Source organism: Arachis ipaensis, chromosome B05 (assembly GCF_000816755.2).
Source record: "Arachis ipaensis cultivar K30076 chromosome B05, Araip1.1, whole genome shotgun sequence".
Classification (NCBI taxonomy): Eukaryota; Viridiplantae; Streptophyta; class Magnoliopsida; order Fabales; family Fabaceae; genus Arachis; species Arachis ipaensis.
The window spans coordinates 43221058-43223801 of record NC_029789.2 but is presented as its reverse complement, the minus strand read 5'-3'; the positions used below and the strand labels follow the sequence as shown (position 1 = coordinate 43223801).

Sequence of the window (2744 nt, the reverse complement as noted above, 5' to 3'; positions counted from 1 at the left end):
TATATGTTGCATTTTATATGATTTCTATTTATTGTAGTTTTGAATGGTTATGATGATTCAATGTTGGATGTGGATATTGAAGATAATTTTATACCATCCTCAGAAACCTTAGACGGTATGCAAAAATTTTATCTGTATGTTTATTTGCATCTTTGTGTACATCATGGACTAAATTGCATCGGTATGACAACTGAGTATATAAAGAGAGTTCATTTGGCAGATGTCTGGGATATAGGAAATCCTATTTATCAATGTCAACACTGTAAGGCATAGATGTGGTCTGGAGAAAGGCTTGCTAAATCCAAACAGTCGCCCCAACCAAAGTTTTCATTATGTTGTATGGAAGAAAAGATCGAGATTCCTCTACTTTCTGTGTCTCCTGATGAGCTCATTTAGCTTCATAATGGAGGAGATCAAAGAAGTATTCATTTTCTAAAAAATATAAGGACATTTAATTCAATGTTTTGTTTTACATCAATGGCCGAAAAAATTGACCGTGGGGTGAACAATGGGACTGCTCCTCTAATTTTTAAGCTTGGGGGTCAAAACTACCATAGCATTGGTAGCTTACTTTCTCCTGATAGTTTGCGACTAACATTTGCCCAGCTATATATCTATGACACAGAAAATGAGATTGATAATCGAATAGGCACACTTCGGTAATTTTCATGTAACCAGTCAAACTTTTTAATTATTTCTTATCTGTGAGAGAAAATAACATAAATTTTATTTTTTTTCGCAGTTCCAATGAAGCTATAAATGAGTGGGATAGGGAAATTGTGGCAATATTAAGAAATATGCTAGACAAATATAATAGTTTGGCAAAGAGTTTTCGCTATGCAAGAGATAGGTACAAACAGAAAAATTGCACAAACATAAAGTTTAAGTTGATTAGTAAAAGGACTACAGATGGCAGGACATACAACTTACCATCTGCATCCGAGGTGGCTGCATTGATTGTTGGTGATGTCGAACAACTTAGCAAAGATAGAGATATTATTATAGAGAGTCAATCTAGAAAGCTCCAGCGGATTGATGTTTTTCATCCATCTTATTTAGCCTTGCAATATCCATTGTTGTTTCTGTATGGGGAGGATGGATTTCGTTTGGGTATTGCAACATCAGATTCTATCTCCGCTAGGCCTACAAAGAAAAACAAAACAATCACTTTGCGACAATTCTTTGCTTTTCGACTACAGAAAAGGACGAGTGAATCTCCATTAATTCTGAGATCAAAGAGATTATTCCAACAGTTTCTAGTAGATGCCTACACAATAGTGGAATCAGAGAGGTTAAAATTCTTTAGGTGTAAACAACCACAGTTGAGGGTTGATAAATACAAATGTTTGCATGAAAGTCTTATAAATGGGGATGTAGATGCTGCAAGGCTTGGCAAAAGAATCATTCTTCCCAGTACTTTTACCGGTGGACCTAGGTATACGATGAATAATTGTAAAGATGCATTTGTAATTTGCAGATATGCAGGATATCCTAGCTATTTTATTACCATAACCTGTAACCCTGAATGGGATGAGATAAGAAGAGAAGTGACTCCCATTGGATTGAAGGCAGAAGACCGTCTTGATATATTATGTCAAGTTTTCAAGATCAAGCTTGATGGTTTGATTGATGACCTAAAAGAGGGAAAAATATTTGGCAAAATTTTGGGATGTAAGTCTGTGTTTATGCAACGCTTTATTAAAATCTTATGTTGTAATGCTTTGCTCATTTGTCTTTTTCAATTTTCAGATGTTTGCACTGTAGAGTTTCAAAAGAGAGGGCTTCCGCATGCACATATCCTTTTATTCATGAGTAATGAGTTCAAGCCACAAACACCAGATGACATAGACAAATATATAACAACTGAGATTCCTAATGAAAATGAAAGGCCAAATCTATATGGAGCTGTTCAAAATTACATGGTACATGGTCCATGTGGTCCGTACAACAAGAATTTACCTTGCATGAAGAATGGATCTTGTTCAAAGTTCTATTCTAAAGAGTTTAGACAACGAACACTCATTGATGAGGCCAGATTTTCCAAATATAGGCGTACTGATAACGGTCAAACAATGAAGAAAAGGGAATGTGTACTAGACAATAAGTTCATTGTTTCGTATAATCCAGAATTGTTGCTCAAGTTCGGGTGCCACATAAATGTGGAATACACATGCCAAAAAAGTTCTATTAAGTATCTGTTTAAGTATGTACACAAGGATAATGACTGCGTAACAGCTACTCTATACAATGCTGGTGATCCATCAGAAGCCACACAAGTTGTTGACAAAATTAGGAATTACTATGATTGTAGGTACATTTTGACATGTGAGGCAGTCTGGCGTCTATTTGGATACGAAATCTAAGAGAAAGAACCATTTGTGATTAGACTTCCATTCCATTTAGAGGATGAGCAATCTGTGGTTTATGGTGAAACTTCTAATGTGAATGATATCGTCGAAAGAGCAATATCTCATAAGTCCATTTTTTGGGATGGATGGCGGTGAACATGTCATATCCCTATGCTCGAAGTTTGATTTATGCTGAGTTTCCAACCAAGTTTGTTTGGAAGGACGATTCTTCAAAGTGGTTTCCTCGAAAGAAAGGCTTCGCAATTGGAAGGTTGACTCATGTACCTGCAGGTAATGATGAGTTTATATTCATTTTTTTTATCTTACTTATTTAATGATTTAAATTTAAAATCTTAACAGCTTGTACCCCACGTCCATTTTATTTGATTTATCTAC

General features: G+C 35.5%; 1 protein-coding gene across 1 annotated transcript; it reads left to right on the top strand.

The window, feature by feature from the left end:
- Positions 478 to 2363, top strand: LOC107640563. Its single transcript, XM_016344075.1, has 4 exons — positions 478 to 659; positions 743 to 1435; positions 1478 to 1671; positions 1750 to 2363. The coding sequence occupies exons 1-4, from the start codon at positions 478 to 480 to the stop codon at positions 2361 to 2363; spliced, it is 1683 nt and encodes a 560-aa protein (XP_016199561.1).